Source organism: Pleurodeles waltl, chromosome 4_2 (assembly GCF_031143425.1).
Source record: "Pleurodeles waltl isolate 20211129_DDA chromosome 4_2, aPleWal1.hap1.20221129, whole genome shotgun sequence".
Taxonomy (NCBI): domain Eukaryota; kingdom Metazoa; phylum Chordata; class Amphibia; order Caudata; family Salamandridae; genus Pleurodeles; species Pleurodeles waltl.
Window position 1 is genome coordinate 469,666,734 of NC_090443.1, and position 17,079 is coordinate 469,683,812.

Here is a 17,079-nt window from a genome sequence, read left to right on the forward strand (position 1 = left end):
GAGTTGTATGGTATCTCTATACTAGTGGGCATTTAAATAAAGCATCAGTTGTATGGGTTTCATGCGAGAGGGCTATGTAAAAAAGCATGAGTTGTAGAGTGCTATACGAGTGAGTTATGTAAATAAAGCATGAGTTGTATGGTGTCTCTATACTGGTAGGCTATGTAAACAAAGCATGAGTTGTATTGTGTCCATACAAGCAGGCTATGTAAACAAAGCATGAGTTGTATGGTGTCCATGCGAGAGGGCTATGTAAAAAAGCATGAGTTGTATAGTACTATACTAGTGGGCTACGTAAACAAAGCATAAGTTGTATGGTGTCTTTGTGAGAGGGTTATGTAAACAAAGCATTAGTTGTGTGCTTTCCATGCGAGAGGGCTGTGTAGACAAACGAGTTGTATGGTGTCTATGTGAGAGGACTATGTATACAAAGCATTAGTTGTATAGTGCTATACTAGTGGGCTACGTAAACAAAGCATACGTTGTATGGTGTCTATGTGAGAGGACTATGTATACAAAGCATTAGTTGTATAGTGCTATACTAGTGGGCTATGTAAACAAAGCATACGTTGTATGGTGTCTATGTGAGAGGGCTATGTAAACAAAGCATTAGTTGTGTGGCTTCTATGCGAGAGGGTTGTGTAGACAAACATGAGTTGTATGGTGTCAATATTAGTGAGCTATGTAAACGAAGCATTAGTTCTATGTTTCTTCTATGCTGGTGGGCTTTTAAAACAAAGCATGCGTTTTTAAGCCAGTGACCTGTGGAAGCAAGCATGAGTTGAGTTTTACAGAGTCTTTATGCTAAGGTACGTAAACAAAAACATAAGATGATTCGCATAGTATATATGTAAACAAGCACGAGTTGACATCTTTTCTGTCAATGGGTTATGTGAACAAAGAACACAGTGACTTGCATGGTATATGTAGATGAGCTCTGTGCCGATGGCTTATGTAAACAAAACTAAGTTGACTCACATGGTGTTAAAGCCAGTGGGGTATGGAAAGACATGGTGCGTTAAGACTTGTGGTGATTGTGCTACTAGGTTATGTAAACAAAACATGAGTTGCCTTGCATCTTATCTGTGCCAGTGGAATACGCAAACAATGCATTAACCCCTTAGCTGCTGCCCCCTCCCCCTCCAGTGCTGAGCCCTTTTTTGGCTATTTGGGGTAGTTCGTACTTAGGTCTTCATAACTTTCCATCCACATAAGCTATCCACACCAAATTTGCGTCCTTTTTTTCCAACATTCTAGGAATTCTATGGGTACCCACAGTTTGTGGGTTACCCTGGTGGAGACCCAGAAATTAGCCAAAATACAATTTTGTTTTTTTTAAACAAAAATTGGAAAAAATGGCTGCTGAAGAAGGCTTGTGTTTTTTCCCCTGAAAATGGCATCAACAAAGGGTTTGCAGTGCTAAAATCAACATCTTCTCATCTTTCAGGAACAGGCAGACTTGAATCAGAAAACCACATTTTCAACCCAATTTTGGGCATTTTACTGGAACATACCCCATTTTCACTATTTTTTGTGCTTTCAGCCTCCTTTCAGTTAGTGACAGGAATGGGTGTGAAACCAATGCTGGATCCTGGAAAGCTAAACATTTCTGAAAAGTAGACACAATTCTGAATTCAGCAACAGGATATTTGTGTAGATCTTACAAGGTTTTCCTACAGAAAATAACATCTGAAATAAAAAAATATTGAAATTGAGGTGAAAGAAAACAGCCATTTTTCTCCATGTTTTACTCTGTAACGTTTTCCTGCGATGTCAGATTTTTGAAAGCAATATACCCTTACATGTGCTGGACTCTTCTGGTTGCAGGGATATATAGGGCTTGTAAGTTCATCAAGATCCCTAGGTACCCAGAGCCAATAAATGAGCTGGTCCTTGCAATGGGTATTCATTCTATACCGCGTATACGGCAATTCATTTGCTGAAATATAAAGAGTGTAAACTAGGTAACAAGAAGAAGATTGTATTTCCACAATGGGCACAAGATAAGGTGTTGAGAAGCAGTGGTTATTTGCACATCTCTGAATTCCGGGGTGCCCATACTAGCATGTAAATGACAGGGCGTTTCTCAAATAGACGTCTTTTTTACACAGTGGCTTACATTTGGAAGGAAAAAATGCAGAGAAAGACAAGGGGCAATAACACTTGTTCTGCTATTCTGTGTTTGTCTAGGTCACCCAATAGAAATGGTACCTCACTTGCGTGGGTAGGCCTAATGCCCGGGACAGGAAACGCAACATGGACACATCACATTTTCACATTGAAAACTGATGTGTTTTTTGGAAAGTGCCTAGCTGTGGATTTTGGCCTCTAGCTTAGCCGACACCTTAGGAAATCTACCAAACCTGTGCATTTTTGAAAACTAGACACCTAGGGAAATCCGAGATGGGGTGACTTGTGGGGCTCTCATCAGGTTCTGTTACCCAGAATCCTTTGCAAACCTCATTATTTGGCAAAAACACATTTTCCTCATATTTCAGTGACAGAAAGTTCGGGAATCTGAGAGGATTCACAAATTCCCTTCCACCCAGCATTCCCCCAAGTCTCCTGATAAAAATGGTACCTCACTTGTGTGGGTAGGCCTAGTGCCTGTGACAGGAATAGATCACACAATGGTCAATGTTGGTCCTTACATGAGGGCCACTGTTGACCCTGGGGTGATCCATTCCTGACGCAGAAACTAGGAACTCAAGTGGGGTAGCGTTTTTATCAGGACCAGTGGGGAAACACTGGGTGGTAGGAATTTTGTGGATCCCAGCATATTCCTGAAGTCTGTGTGACAGAAATGCAAGAAAAAATAGAGTTTTTATTCAACATTTCAGATTAGCAGGGTATTCTGGGTAAGAAATCTTTGGGGAATCCACACAAGTCACACCTCTGTGGACGCCCCCGGATGTCTAGTTTCCAGAAATGTCTGGGTTTGGTATGTTTCCCTATATGGCCGCCGAGCCCAGGACCATCAACGCAGGTGCCTGCCTTACAAAACAAGTTTGTTTTGTGATAGATAATTTTGATGTCTCCACAGTACGATTTGGGCAGTGGAATTTGGGGCTGAACTAAATTGGGGAGCTTCCAGGAGAGCACTCTCTAATACTGTGCCTGGAGTGGTAAATGGCTTTTGTCATTTTACAGCTCGGCAAGGTTGACACTGTGTCAAACCTATGCTTAAAGACTTCGCTGTACAAATGGCAAAAGACTTTGTCACTATCTAGCTCGGCATGGATAGCAGTGTGCTGATCCTATGCTTAAAAACTATGCTAGATAAACAGACATTTGAGGTGTCGCTGGTGTTGCAGGGTGCTCCTTACTAGAGCTGCTCTCCACCTAAACTTGGGAACTACCCAGAGTTCTCTATTCTGTTTTTCATAATTTATGCATCACTCTAGCCCTGAAAGGGATTTGTTTTGACTTATACTGGGTGCTCCCTTGTGTCTGGACAAAGCTAAACTTCTCTGACGAGCTCTAATGAGAGCGAAGCACGTGTCAGGGGTTGCTTTTACTCATTCCAAGTTGGCTTGGACGGTATTTTACCAGTCCAAAGCTGTAATACTGTCCAGACACAAGGGAGCACCCAGTATAAGTCAAAACAAATCCCTTTCAGGGTTTGAGTGACGCATAAATTATGCAAAACAGAATAGCGAACTCTGGGTAGTTCCCAAGTTTAGCTGGAGAGCAGCTCTAGTAAGAAGCACCCTGCCACACCAGTGACACTCTAGGCCGCAAGGCCGCTTCCTGCTCCGGTGGAGAATACAGATAGTGACGTCAGCGCGCTCGCGGCGGGCTGACGTCACAAAGGGGCGGGTGAAGAAACAGAAGATCTTCTGTGTCTCCCGGGGTATTTATTTTTAACCCCCTCCCTGGTGTCAGCCACTGGTCGTGACCCGCACCAGGGATGTAGTGTGGTCATTGGCCAGTGGCCTACACCCGCACTAAAGCAGTTAATTGGCTTGTTTGGATTATATAAACACAGCAGGAGTTGACCCAAACCATGTCTAAAGATTGTCAAATCAGAGGTCCACAGCTGTCAGTTGGCCCCACGGATGACGTTTCACAGCCAGTGGTACAAGAGGGGCTGAGACCTATAGATCAGTGTTTGTAACAGAGAAAACAAAAATTATCCAACATACTTCCCATTCTTGTTTGGAACAGCAGCTCCGCAAGAGTCCCCCTCATGACACAGGACCAGCAGACAGCGATGAAGAGCAGATTATTTTAGGCATAAGTGTGACATCATGCAACCCAGCTCCGGTACTTCTGAAACTATTGTAATTAATTATGTTAAAATGATATGGACATTGGTGGCACTGTGAAGAAGAAGCATCTCAGTTGATCAGAACTACATGTACCTCACCTTCCTATTTGTTTTATTTGCTTCCCATACTTCAAGACAGTCTGTGCAGGAGATGGATAAATATTTCCAATTAGGCAACTTAAACGTGGACAAAGCAACTTTTCTGTTTTCCAAGCGTAACTTTCAAGTAGACCTAGCTTATGGAAGTGACTTGGAGCCAGTGCTGACCTTTCGTCCTGCAGGTCTAAACATGCTAGGATGCAAAAAACATATTTATAATTGAAAGCAGTGGCGGTTGGTGACATTTGAAAGTGGTGGGGCGTAAATGTCACAGTATGACTTTTATGTAGCGAGTGAAGCGAGCAAGCTCAATGGACAAATGTAGGGTTCATTGTCGGTTCTCCTTCCAAGAAAAAAATTGAAAAAAGATTGACAAATGGTGCATTTGAAAGGAAATAAATTTAATGAGAAAGCAAGGTTTATAAAACAGTGGGAATTAATAGACTTGAAATATTAAACACATTAAAAACTGCCCCATATCTTACTGAATTAATATGTTCACCCTTTACTTTAGTGTGCAAATTGTACACTGCAACAACTTCAGACCCTTTTAAGTGTGTGCTTACCCATTGTCTTGCACTGCATGGGACATCAACTTTGGAAGAAAATGCTCTAACCAGGCCTCAGGAATCACCACCAGCTGTTGGCTGCAATCAGTCATACAGAAATATGTGCAGACAGGAGAGATGAAAACGTGGGGGCTCTCTAAAAGGAAACATGCAAAAAATAATTTCTGTGATTCCCGAAATATAACACAGCAACTGACATACACCTAAAACCTGTCAGGACTGTTGGCTTTGTCAATGGTTGTTAGCTGTTTAAGATAAATGAGTACCACCAATGATTAATTATAAATAATTAACATTGGAAATGTTTAAATTCTGAAATTGTGGGACTGTGAACTAAATAATATTGAGGCCTGTAAAATGAGTAGAGCCATCAGTTATGTGTGCTTTGTGTTAGGTATGTTTGCCCTTTTTCTCTTCACAATTCATCCATCTGCACATTTTCACCCACCTCTCTCCTCTTCAGCACCCTCTTTTCACTCTCCCCTGAATGCTTTGCAGGGACGCCAACCCACTGACGGGCACTTTGCTTTAACTTCAGCACCAGCGCTCTCAATCAAAGCCCCTCATAAACACTGGGCACAAGCCAAAGTGTACCGTATGCAACAGTAATACAATGCGCAGAAAGTAAAACATGAGAAATAGGAACTAAATCGCGTTTTAACATTCATTGTTTGCATATCAATCCATGTTTTTGGCCGATTAATGCTAAGGGCATACTGATAGGGACAGTTTTAAAGCCATAGAGCACATAAGTATCTTACTGTAAGCACATATTTCTCCCTTTGCACTTAACTCCGACATTTGGCTCAATTTTGCAAGGGAGCAAGAACCATGCTGGTATTTTTGGATCGATTTCGTGAGGGAAAAAATACAGCAGCTTCACTTCTAAAGGAGCCAGCGATTTGCAGCCAGGCCCTGGGGTATCACAGTAGGGGAGGCTAGTGTGACAAGGGGTCTCAATTCAATCAAAATAACACAAGATTAGCATTATAACACTTACCATTACCGAAGCCAAAGCACCAACTTACGTGTGCTTGCATCCACTACTACTGCATGACGGATGGGGAAAAGATGGGATCTATGCCTCTGAATGACGGATGGCTGTCTTCATACAGGGATGAAGACAGACACCCATAGACCACAACGGAAATGAAAGGCTTTAGAGAATTCAGCCCTGCTTGATAAGTCATAGTGTAGAAAGTTGATTTACTACCTGGCTTCCATCTCCTGCTCGAAAGCGAGGCGGGGCAGGCAACCTAGGGGAGACAGACAGCCCAGACTTAAATGCATCAGTTTGTTTAGAGTTACTTATGATCACATCTCTGAACAAATTAATCTATTTATTATGTTTTGCTGTAAATATGTAGGAGTTTCAGAGGGGCGCAGCCCCTCAGCCATAAAGTAGAAAACGCCCCTAACTGGAACAGTGAAATTACAAGACTCAACTGGTTTGGTACTTCTGGCTGAAAAGGGGTAAAAGTTAAACATCAAACACAAGGTTAGAGGCTAGTTGACAGCTATGCCATCCATTTCTTACTAGTAGGGCTTGGGGAGAAGGCTATATTTTGGCTGTCACACATGCAGGACAGCTGAAATGGGAACCGCCATCATCTTGTTATAGGGACCCTCTGGCCTCTTGGGATACCATACGTCCATAAAGTACATGGACTGCCACTCACTATACACAAATATCACATCCCACAACATGTGACATAAACACAGGGAAAAGTAGCAAACTACAATATGAGAGTGTGAACAGATATCCCAAATGGTAGTGAATGTACCTTGTCCTTGAGGCATAGGTGAAAAGACGTGTACATCTACGTTAAAGATTAAGCTGCCATGAAATGTCAATCTACCAATAGTTTTTGAGATAGTCAGGAATTTTGAAAAGTAACTATTATCGCTAGCATTGTCGTTTCTACAGAGAATCTATAATGAAATCTAATAATGTGTATATGTATATAGCTTAGTATTTACTTACAGCTGTATAATATAAGTTTTGTTTCATTTCTTGACATTGTTGACATATTCTAATCCGTACTGTTGGAATCCTGTCTATTCGTGTTCTTTTTAGGTGTGCTGCAACCTTGGGTGTGATTTGTATAATATACTACTCATAATAAATTCCAAGATGTTTCGCCTCGGTTTTGTCGCATGTTTGCTTGTGAGGTGCTAGAAATTGGGAGTTTGGGTCACATTTCACACTTGCAGCTCTGATTGTTTGACCAATGTTGTGGCACGCAATAGACAGCCTGCTAACCTCTTAAAGGGTCTGCTGATGCCTGTTGCTTTAGGTTCCTCAGACTCTCTGACTAGTTGCTATTATTGAGGTGGCAAAATGCAGCATATGTCGACCAGCATTTGGAAATGCCACCTTGTGCATCACTGCTAGCAACTAGGTATACGGAAGGATCTTAGAGAGGCTGTGCTATGGAATATCGTGAAGGGAATATTGGGATATCTTAATATTGTAGCCAAAATAGCAAATACAAAACTATTGAAGAGAAGCTGAACAGAGGGAAGTTTAGATGTATTATTCTTACTTCCAAATCTAGGAACCTTGAACGTATGTGTATCTTCAAGGTACGTAAATGTGGAGTTAGGTATACAAAAAGTATACATACTTACCTATTGATATTTTCTTGTCCCCAATATTTTGGCTATGATATTAATGTACCACCTTATTTTCTACTCGATAATCCAGGCCCACACACTTAGAAACATGAATTGCTTTAAGCATCATATTTAAAAGTATCTACAACTGAGGATCTCATGTAATTAAAAAAATATTCTATGGCGGACAAACTTGAAGATAGATAGTCTTGTTCAGAATAGGTATGCAGCGAAAGAGAAAGTGTTTGCGCCTTGTGTATAGGGCATTCCTTTCAACAGAACTGTACAACCACTAGTCAGTAAGTAGTACTTGCAGCTTATTTTTCTCATTCCTCTTCCATGCACCGCTTGTTGAATGATTTTTCTTGGTCATTAAGCCAGATAGCCAATATGTACAGAGGCTGGTTTGTGACATGTGTTACATGCTAAAATTCCTCTCTCTCTGGTTTGATGATCTCTGTCTGCTCAGAGCAAAGGTCTTGAATTTGTGTACGTTTGGCAGTGGGGAAGCTATACACTCCTAGTTCTGTTTTTAACTCATCTTTTCTTCTTTTTCTCTTCCTCTTACAGGTCTCTTCTCCAGGTTCTAGGCCTTAAATGACTGTACAACAAGATTGGCAATCAGCAAATGCCACCTCGACGTGGCCAAGAACTGACCTCTTCTTGGTTTGCTTCGGTGGGACACTGGAATCGTCGTCCCCCACACTGTACAGCACCGAGATGGGAAGCATCTACTCAGAATACTTGAATATCAACAAAGTTGTCGAACATTACAACTACACTAAGGAGGGGATGAGGAAACCCAGCTCCTCTCGCCAGGCCATTTCGATTGTGGTCATCATAATATGTTGTTTCATCATCTTGGAGAACCTGCTGGTACTGGCATCAGTGTGGAGGAACAAGAAGTTCCACTCAGCCATGTTCTTCTTCATCGGGAACTTGGCCTTCTCAGACCTTCTGGCTGGAGCTGCATTCATCGCAAACATTTTGTTGTCAGGGGAAATAACCTATGAGCTGACTCCGGTGCAGTGGTTCATCAGGGAGGGCACAGCATTCACCACGCTGGCTGCTTCAGTTTTCAGCTTGTTGGCCATCGCCATTGAGAGACATGTGGCCATCACCAAGGTGAAGGTCTACAGTCGGGACAAGAACTGCCGTATGATCATGCTCATCGGTGCCTGCTGGGTGATATCCATGGTAATCGGAGGGCTTCCAATCCTTGGGTGGAACTGCATCAACCACCTTCCTCTGTGCTCCACCGTTTTCCCTCTCTACTCCAAGAAGTACATTTTGTTTGTGGTCACTGTATTCAGCATCATCCTCTTGTCTATTGTTATATTCTATGTGCGAATTTACTTCATCGTCAAGTCAAGCCATGCGGAGATTGCAGCACCGCATACCCTGGCCCTTTTGAAGACCGTGACCATTGTTCTAGGGGTGTTCATCATTTGTTGGTTGCCCGCCTTCACTATCCTACTCATGGACGTGTCCTGCGCCGTGAAGTCATGCCCCATCCTCTACAAAGCGGACTATTTCTTTGCTGTGGCAACTCTGAACTCTGCTATGAACCCCATAATTTACACCCTGAGGAGTAAGGAAATGAGGAAGGAGTTTCTGAGGGTTCTGTGCTGCTGGGGGATCTGGCAGAAAGACAAGCCATCAGAGCGCTGCATGATACAGCTGCGCAGCTCCAGCTCACTGGAACGCTGCACGCACAAGCATGAGCTGCCCACCTCCCCGATTATGAGGGACTGTACGACATGTGTGTGATACCTGACCCAGAGCAGAGATGACAGAACTGCAGAGAATAAGACAGCACTCTCTGAAGCATCACGTGCAGTGCTGGGCTGGGTTGGTGTTGCATGCGGTCTGTATGCGTGATGGTTCTTGGAATCTTTCGCTCAAAGATAGACTGGTCCATGATATGCACCCGCATAGGCTGAATGAAAGATGTGAAGTACTTTAGGGCTCTGCGTTGCAGGGTCTAAAATCCTTTGTTCGGTGGTCCTCCCCTGTGCCCCTGGATCTGCAGTCCAGGATAAGCCTTACTGCAGGTCTCATTATAAATCTTATGCATTGTTAGCAATTGCTGAGCACTGAAAACCAAAGGTACTTGGGGCACTTGCTCCACCCACTAACCTTCCTAGTTTAAGAAAAGAACCACTATGTGCATTCTCCTGTCTCCTGACCCAAACAGTATTATAGGTCCTACGAGCATGCCTTCTGTCCATTTTGGAAACAGACTTCCATCCTGTATCATCTGCAGCCCTCCTGGCATTCGCAGGGCATTGCTGCGTGTGAGCTTGCCCTGTCCGGTACAATACATTCAGCTATGCCTGGGCTACTGAAAAGCCTGACTCAAGACACATGTAAATGCAATCATGATAACATCCAGAATGACGACCACTACGACATGGCAATCATTTGTCCATGTCTTAATATTAGGAAAAGGATAATAGCATTTTGTCCATTTTCCGCCTCTTTGACAGGTTTTTCTGTAATGTCAGTTCAGGGGTACTTGGGCAGAGACTGAGCTTTACGGAGACCATGCGATTTTGAGGCACAATTTAGATACGTATATTGAGAAACTCCTTCTCTCCTTTTTGCACTTTCAGGACAGTCTTTAAGACTGTAGCATTGTTGTAAGTCTGACTAGCCTGCCATCCAAAAGGCGTGTCTCTGCTGTACGTCCCAGCGCAAAAACAGAAATATGGGTCTTTATCAGAATATAGTCTACAGAAATATCGGGTCCTAAATCTAGCTTACAAAAAAATCATCATTTTGGTGTAGATTTGTATTTAATAACTCCAGCAGGGTGATCATTTTGTTGACAATATTCAGGACATGATATTTAAGCAAGACGATTTAAGAAAATATTCTGGCACCACACTCAAGAATGCATGTACCAGAGACAGTGAAGAGGACATGGGCAATTATAGGACCCCTTCTTCTCTAATCAATAGTCTAGAAACATTGACATTCAAAGATTAGGGCCGCATACTTCGATACCAGAACTGTATATTCCAATGGTATATAGCGGGAACAAAGTCAGAATCAATAAGTAGGAAACAGTCAGCTTTAGCTGCATAGAATACATTAATGGTGAACTCTCCGTATTTTTCATATTACGGCAGATGGTGGCGAATTAAGAAACCGAGCCTCTTCTGTTCCCTAAGTTATGTTAGTATTTTCCAAACGAAGTGCCAACCCTTTAAACACAACATAGCTGCACATTGAGAGATGCCATTTGCTTTTGTTCTCAAGTCAATGCCTCTAACACAGTGATATTCTGCGTTTGATGACTTAAATCACGATGTAACAGAATTTGTGGCCACCAAACAAACACGTTTTATTTAAACTTGTGAGTTCTCTTTGGAAATGGGAGTTGTGGCTGTCAAGTCAATTGCATAAAAAGAAGTTTTCCTCTCACAAATTTCAGTTCTAACGCCTCTACAAAAGTCAAACAGCATCAAAAATATCCGCTGCAAACCCCTTGAGATAAACTAAGTATCGACCTACTAAAATGTCTTAAAAAGAATTTCCTGCTTTCGCTCTCCAGCGTCCAGATGTGGTAAAACTGGGGCTAGCATACAAAATTAACCCATTCCAAGAAATTGCAGAAAGTGTTTTTGCATGTATTACACAATTATTAGCATCTTCTATGAGCGAGATGCAAACAGAAACATATGCAGTTATAAAATTTGGTGCAATTGTAAAATATTTTGGCAGGGACATCCATGAGTTCTGGCATTTTCTACTTTTGTCATCTGTGGTCTAGTGTGTACTGCTCAACCTAAATCATTTCTGCATCTCCCTGTACCTAAAATGTGTTTTTGTAACAGAATGACTGGAATATGTAACGACCGAGCCATCGCAAGTGACTCTCTGCGCACATAAGTATGAGTGTGAGAAGCACAGCTTCTGGTTAGGTCTTTGACCCCCTTTCGGTGTTCATGCCAGTACTGCTCTTCAAACGGATGAAGCTATTTGCGTACTGTGTATGTAATACGTTTCACATCCTTTCAAGCACGGTCAGGAAAGGGTTATTTCCTGTCGCAGGAACCTAGCATAGTTCTGCAAATGTTCTCAGATCATGTTGTTCCTCCAGTAGTGTTTTTCAGTTTTGACCCCTGGTAGAGTTGGTTTCCGCCACTTAAAATATACAACCTTCTGTCCATATTGTAGGAAAAAAAGTGAGATGTGGTTCTTCCTGCAAGTGCGCATTGCTAAAATCGGAATGAAGGAGATTGCGGGTAGGACCTGTTTGCGCACCTTGACATACCACCCCTTCCCGCTTCTTTGAAAAGCATGGTACCTCTAGGTAGAGACCGTGGTTGTCGTTGAATCCTGTGGATGACAAGGCTGCAACGCACAGTGTTGTGTTATCTTTTCAGTATATTACTTTGTGTAATGACCTGTATGTAGTAATGTATAGAATTCATAAATGTACAGTATGGCATGTAATTGAAGCGTCAAATGTACAATGTGCAATGTGTTTTTGGTGCAAGTCAAGAAAACAAGCGGTACAAAGTCTCTTGTGGGTAAAACCCAACGCTCCTACTTTTGTAGTTCGCAATTTCACAGCTGGTTCCGCTGGGGCCCAAGATTTCCTTTGGCGGACTTTGCTGCTGTCAAACGATGGTGTGGTGGCACATCCATTAGAATCTAAACAGTCCACTCTTGGACCCCAGGTAGGCCATCGTCATAAGTAGACAACAGGATAATTTAATTTCCTCTGAACTGCCAACTAAATGCAGGTCAAAGAATCTTATAAAAGTCACTCCTTGTTTCCTTCGTCGCTTCTCTTCGCCCTAAGTCATTGCTGTTCAGCTTAGGTCATAGACGACTGGCTTCATGTGTCAAATAAGTAATCTAAATGGAACTCATAAACATAGTGTTATTTATGAAACTTTGGAATGGATCTGGTCCTACCTTGGACACCCCTAAAGTCTCCTCCTTATTCCCTTCATAAAAATATAGTTACATGCCTAGGTGCAGCACCTTAAACCAGAACATGTTTGCCACTGGCTTGTTGTACAAGGGAGAACCAAAGAACCTTCATGAATTTTTAACAACTCAGGTGAACATTTCCAGTATGGCATCTGACCAGGGGAATAGCATTCATAGGCATCAACAATGTATCCTGGTACCAACTTCCATATCAAAGTATTCTCTTTCTTGTGAGGGGGACACTCTTTCACCAACCTGCCGGATGCACAGATCATGAGCTTCTGGGAAGGAACACGGGTGCAGTCATAGCTACCACTCATTTTCTATCCTGCTCAGCTTAATCTTCTTTTTCCCCTTTTCGTTGATATGGCTAGTTCTTGGGTAAGGCAAGAGTAATCAGTTTTATAGGGCACTGCCAGCAAGGTCCCTCAGTTTTTCCCTGCCGATTGCAAAGTATTCCTCTGTGGAGCTAAGCGTAACATGAGGAAACATCACCATGACGTGGGTGTCAACATTCCGTGCAACAGGTCTACTGGTGCCAATATAGCCCCTCTCTCTTTTTTATGTCTTTCGTATACTCTATTCCCAGTGTGGTTCAGGCCGTCAAATAGCTCTATAAATGCACTATACAAGCCAGGTTGTTCATTTTGTCTTTGGCTCTTAGCCTTCTTGGGAATGTCATTTTGCAGAACCCAACAATATAAGCCATCTGCTACCTACACCATTCTCTTTGAACATGGACTGAAACCTTCCATGGTAGTTTTCAGTGTGCCAGTAGAAAAAAAAAACTAATATGCCTCTGTGGTAATGCCAGTCAATATCCTTTAATGGCTCTCCAACACCGAGCCAGCCTAAGACTGTTTTATTAAATGCAGACGCTTTTTAAAATAGTTAAATTGGTCTTTAGTAGAATATTTTCATCCAGAGCTCGTTCACTTCCTGTTTGTGTCACATCTTGACATGTCATGTTTAAAACTCTCCTCTTTGTTTAATCTTCTGTGTTGAGTTAATGACGGACTGGTGGCAATTTCACAGCACTACATAATATTACAGATAATTTAACACTGGGTGATCTAAATCATTCAGGTTCCTTCCCAGGGCATAATCAGGCATGTCATGTGTTCTTCTCAAAGATCACACCGCTGAATTCAGAACCACCACTTATCCATGATAACATGGAGCGAACAGACCACATGTCTACAAGATACCAACAAAGACAGTAATCAATTATGTATACGTTTGTGTGCCTGCTTGTAGCCCCCATCAAATGTATAAAGTTAAAACTATACTCACAGTGGGGCAGTTCACTTGCCCACGTCATATGATTCTTGCCCCAAAGCCCACCCTTTAGGAGAAGCATCAGGAGTAATAATGTTGTGACTGAGCAGACTGAGGTAATTTCCAGAACATGTTTATGCACCTCTAGCCAGTTTAGATGCACAAGGATTACCTGCGGCCTCCAGTGGCAGATCAGGATTTGCAGACTTTTGCGACCACAGTTTAAGTGTCAGAAATTCAGGATTCAGCGCTGCACAGACCCCAAATAAATAAGTACATTAGTACTATGGGAATTTCGTGAGTACAACATGAATGCATGGTACTACATTTAGAGTTGGGAGTGGTAAAATGGGAATTTAAAGGGGGCGAGATGTGGCAGCCTTTTGGGTGGAAGTCCCACACCAGTAAAGTTCTAACAGTTGATACATTCAGATGCTCCACCTGTCTTTTTTCATTCTGTTTATACATGCAAATATGCTTTCCAAAAGGCTGGAGTGTGTACAATAGGCGAACATATCCTAAAGAGACCCCCATGTGTCAAGCAGGTTTTTGGAAAAGCACTGCCCCAAACGTCCTCCAACTTATGCCTTTGGGCTCTGCACAAGAGCACTTGTTCAAGATGAGTAGTTCTCAAGGAAGTCTTCAACAAAAGTACTAGAAGTTATCTGGATTTTTGTAAATTCTCAAAAAGTCAGATACTCAAACTGTTGGGGTAACTCTACGATGACTAGATCGGTCTCTACATTTTAGAAATAGGATTATGAATCTTACCAGTAAAACATAGAGGCCCTCTTAAAGGAGAAGAGATATTTAAGCAGGACAAGGAACAGGCCTGTCATGGTTGTTTGGGCCTTGAATCAACCATAGAATTGGTCGGCCCGTTCACTGTGTTTCCTCAAGACTCGCCGTAAATAGTCTTTCATCATCTACACCCCCCCCTCGCAAGCACCACAGTGACCATTATTCATCCACCCAGCGGCAGCCTTCTCTACGAAGTTTTAAAACCACTAATGCAATAAACTCTTCAGACCCAAACAAATTCTTCTGTGAAGAAGAAAGACACCCGCCAGCACAGGTTTAATGTCTGTCCACCAATGCTACTTGAGTTATGTCGATTAAAAAAGATATAGCTGTGCTCTTTGAACAACATTGCACTAAATTATAGCCCAGCCATGCCTTTCGAGGCGATCAATACATTTTAAGCACTCAGCTTAATATCAGGTTTATCTGTTCTACATAATCTCTGTCAATTCTCCTTTCAGGGGAACGGCAAGTGATTGTTTGTCTTCACCACCAAATCACCCTCTGTGAAGAAAATCATGTGATGAAACTAATACTTTGTGGAAAGTATGGATTATAAATCCTCACTTTAATTTTGTAGTTTTAGCCATCATGGATAAAAAGATGATCTTAGTCAAAGACACCTACTTGTAACACAATGAAGTGCGTCACAACAACAATTATGTTCAGGTTTGATTTTTGTGATGCGTTATCAATAAAAGCATCCTTTTGGATCACATTCCTTGTAGATCTTACAGCACCACACAATGTTTTCGGGTTGATCAGGTTGGAGCACATAGGGTTTTAGAAAGTGGACTGCCTAAAAAAACAGTAAAAAATGGAAATTCAATACCGAATCTTAAACTGATAGGCACAATTAGACAGCAGAAAAGCAAAACAATTAGTACCATGTATAGAATGCTGAGATTGACTTAGTCAACAGTAAGAGTTAGGGCCTCAGCACGACGGGGTCCAGTTTTCGGCACAAACTTTGATTTGAGCTAAAATCGGGATTGCAGTTGGGTTGAAAACAATCAGTATATGCGCCTGCAGTTTGAGACAGGTGAAACATGCCGCACATTGTGAGAGCAAGTGGCACAGAGGAAACGCCGAATTTTGCACCTTTAATAACCCTCCTTATTGTTCACAATTTGTACTGTTTACTTTCATATTTTGTGGCCCCACCACAATGAGACATTTTTACATTTGGGTAATAACTTCTTTTGTTTCCCTGAATCCGAAGTTCAGTGAAACTGCAGAACAAGCATCAACTGGAATTTTGGAGTGTTCAATGGATGTCCAAAAGCCCAAGTGCCCCAATCTGATCCAGTAGAAGATATTTATATCTGGGTTGATTTGTTTTTGGTTTTATAAAGCACGCAAATATTCATAAGTGTCCTGGCACTATGATCTGTAGGGCAGCAGGAAAGCAACAATTCTTGAGATTTGATTTGATTTGACTGGCACTGCCCAGAGGAGTTAAAGTCATGAAATCCCCTAAGAGGGTTTGTAGTATCCAGGATGGAGATTGCTTCCTACTGAGCCATTCTTTTGTACAACTGCTGTAGGTTGGCTGTCTAGCGCTCTTCTAAAGACACTGATTGTGGGAGGAGCTACAACTCACACTCAACAGGATTCCTCTCTTTCTGTTGTCCACAGAATTAGACAGGGGTTTGCTTCCCACGCTGCTATATATATATATATATATGTATATATATATATATATTCATCTAATGGGTTCCCTTCTGGCTGCACATTTGTCCTTGAAACACTACGTTAAAGCTTTATCATGTAAAATATACCATTGTTCATTTCTGAAAGCGAAACTGTACAAAATGCAATTTTATACGTACTTGTTAACCATTGTATTAAATCTTTGCTTCATTTTATAACTTGATGTGTGTTTCTTTTAATTGAAAACCTGTTTCTCTGTTCACACCATTGGATGCTGACCAGTAACAGACTTCCCCCAAAGTTGTAGATAATGCAAATGTTTTAGGAGGAAGGCTGAGGCGCCAATGTCTACTAAACCATGGCCTAAAACTGCTCACAAGGCTTTCTCCTCAGCATCTGTGTAGTGATCACTTTGGCAAAATCAGTCAGCTTGATTAGAGTTTTGGAAATATTTCTAAAAGGATTTTGAAATGTCTATCATCATTCTCTTGTGCACACATCTAACTCACCAAACCTCACTCTACCTCTGTGACCTCCCACACAACCCTACTAAATTCTCCTGCATTCATCTCACCCTGCTACTATGCTCTCCCTAACCCTTCCACATACTCTTCCCCCTCCGCCCCCCTTTATTCATCCCAAGCCTTTGGGTTGAGTAAATGAAGGATATACTCCCAATTAACACTTCTGGATTTCTTTCCTCCTCCACCCCTACATTACTCCAGTCAATCTAACTAACAAACTCTCATATCCGCGGCTCAAATTAACTCATAATAATACTAAAACTGTACTCATTATTAAATGATACTAATCCATCACTAATTCTTGTTGGGTTCCGGAGTA

General features: G+C 41.9%; 1 protein-coding gene across 2 annotated transcripts in view; it reads left to right on the plus strand.

The window, feature by feature from the left end:
* S1PR2 (sphingosine-1-phosphate receptor 2) overlaps positions 1-16,454 on the plus strand; it is a 196,740-nt gene extending 180,286 nt beyond the window's left edge. For both annotated transcript variants that reach the window (XM_069231802.1, XM_069231803.1), the window contains one exon: positions 8,125-16,454. In XM_069231802.1, coding sequence (XP_069087903.1) covers positions 8,152-9,324 — 1,173 coding nt within the window. In that variant the 5' untranslated portion in view covers positions 8,125-8,151 and the 3' untranslated portion in view covers positions 9,325-16,454. The remainder of the gene's footprint in view (positions 1-8,124) is intronic.
* Positions 16,455-17,079: the final 625 nt, after the last annotated feature.